Source organism: Pseudorasbora parva, chromosome 6, assembly GCF_024679245.1.
Source record: "Pseudorasbora parva isolate DD20220531a chromosome 6, ASM2467924v1, whole genome shotgun sequence".
NCBI lineage: Eukaryota > Metazoa > Chordata > Actinopteri > Cypriniformes > Gobionidae > Pseudorasbora > Pseudorasbora parva.
This window is the reverse complement of record NC_090177.1, coordinates 12,906,635-12,908,951: the sequence shown is the minus strand read 5'-3', so window position 1 is coordinate 12,908,951 and position 2,317 is coordinate 12,906,635. Positions and strand designations below refer to the sequence as shown.

The 2,317-nt window shown below is 35.7% G+C and overlaps 1 protein-coding gene across 1 annotated transcript; it reads left to right on the top strand.

The window, feature by feature from the left end:
• The first annotated feature begins 565 nt into the window (after positions 1-565).
• cdaa (cytidine deaminase a) lies at positions 566-2,290 on the top strand. Its single transcript, XM_067445669.1, has 4 exons — positions 566-770; positions 1,046-1,157; positions 1,316-1,373; positions 1,896-2,290. The coding sequence occupies exons 1-4, from the start codon at positions 644-646 to the stop codon at positions 2,013-2,015; spliced, it is 417 nt and encodes a 138-aa protein (XP_067301770.1). The 5' UTR covers positions 566-643; the 3' UTR covers positions 2,016-2,290.
• The last annotated feature ends 27 nt before the right edge of the window (positions 2,291-2,317 follow it).

Sequence of the window (2,317 nt, the reverse complement as noted above, 5' to 3'; positions counted from 1 at the left end):
TAGTTTTTTCCACTGGAGTGTCTGAACTCTGGACTGAGTACACAGGATAACCTTTACACATCTGTCTGGTTACTTACAAATCTAAGCATTACCTCAATTAAATATTTTCTAGTATAAGAATAAATGCTTACACCACATTAAGATGAGTGGAAATGTTTTATTTATTATGTTGAAGTTTATGTTCTGTGTAATGATTGTCAGAATTGTTAAATGCACAGTCCTGTGCATGAAAATTTGTCCCAGGGGGAATCTCACACACACACACACACACACACACACACACACACACACACACACACACACACACACACACACACACACACACACACACACACACACACACACACACACACACACACACACACACACACACACACACACACACACACACACACACACACAAATAATTAAGTAAATGGGGATTTTTGGAGGGCAACATTGCTTCAGTGAATTACACCATTCGAAGAGTCATTGCATCACTAATTTCCTCCTTGAACAGTCACTCTCTCTCTCTCTCTGTCTCTCTGTCTCTCTCTCTCTCTCTCTCTTTCTCTCACACAAACACACACACACACACACACACTTGTGACTTGAAGCCATGCAGTGCCTGTCTGTTTGAACAGAGTCTCCAGTCAGCAGCGTTATGAATAGCTGGAGCCCCCAAACACTTGTTCAGAAATCTCAGGAAGCCAGAAATCTGGCGTACTGTCCCTACAGCAAGTTCAGGGTTGGAGCAGCTGTCTTAACAAGCAATGGAAGTGTGTTCACAGGTGAGGACACTCTTATACATTTCTAAAGCTAAGAGATGTTATTTACTGTGTGTTTATGCCACAACTATATTTTCCTATTAAAAAAAAAATATATATATATATATATATATATATATATATATATATATATATATATATATATATATATATATATATTTAGCAAATGCTAAATGGATGTCCCAAAAGGAAACCAGCCAGGCAATATGAGGCACATGTATGTTTAGTACATCTCTTTTGTCATGGTTCATCAGTATATGGTTATGTGCTGTTCACAGGTTGTAATGTAGAGAATGCATGTTACTCTGTTGGACTGTGTGCTGAGATGACTGCTATCTCAAAAGCCGTGTCTGAGGGACATACCACCTTCAAAGCCATCGCAATTGCCAGGTATTTTTGTGTGTGTGTGTGTGTGTGTGTGTGTGTGTGTGTGTGTGTGTGTGTGTGTGTGTGTGTGTGTGTGTGTGTGTGTGTGTGTGTGTGTGTGTGTTGGTTGAAGTACAAGTACATTGTTGAGTAATATTCCTTGTATACATTGTTTTTTGCAGTGACCTTGAAGATCAGTTTATTTCTCCATGTGGAGCCTGCAGGCAGTTCATGAGAGAAGTCAGTTCTTCTTAAAATAAAAGGTTACACTTTATTTTAAGGTGTTCTTGTTACAGTATAATTATGCATTAAAGTACCAAGTAATAATAATTAACTACATGTACTTACTTTAGGGTTTGATTAGTTGCATGTAATTATGCATAATTTATAGGCTAATTACAGTAACTACAGGCCACATGTGTAACAAGGACACTAAAATAAAGTGTTACCAAATAATTGCTAATAATTATGATTATAATTATTATTACTATAATTGACATATAATACATATATAAAAGACATATAAAAACTCACAGTTACTGTGTGGCAGGTAAAAACAGTCAACAGTGTGGCAGGAAAAAAGTCATCAGTTAGAACATACTAGCACATGAGTGAACATTGCACATTTAGAAAAATGTTGTGAAATATAGGTGTGCCTTAGAACAAAAAAACAAAGTTGCATTAGAATGTGAGTAACGCACAAATCAATTTTCACCTTTCATTAACACTGTCAATTTACAGACTGTATCATCTTTTTTGCAGTTTGGTTCACAGTGGGATGTTTATCTATCAAAATCTGATGGATCTTACAAACTGATGACAGTGGAGGAGCTCCTGCCATATTCATTTGGCCCTGATGACCTGAGGGCAGGACAAAAATAAAACAGACTTTTGATTTTTAGAAATAAAGCTTAAATTATAAGCCGTTACAATGCAGATGTGTAGGATAGATAGATATATGACATAGCCTATTGAATGGAGGTATGGTTATTATTATTATTTCGCAATGGAAACATACAGTAAATGTGTAAACTAAAAATACATTATAACTGTTGTGTCGTTAATAGACTCACCGTGTCATGCTTTTTGGGGTAGTTTTAATTTAAATACATGTTTGTTTGTTTTTCAAAAACAAAATTAAATACTTTTATGTGAAATACGTGGCTTTTGACTTTTATTTTGAC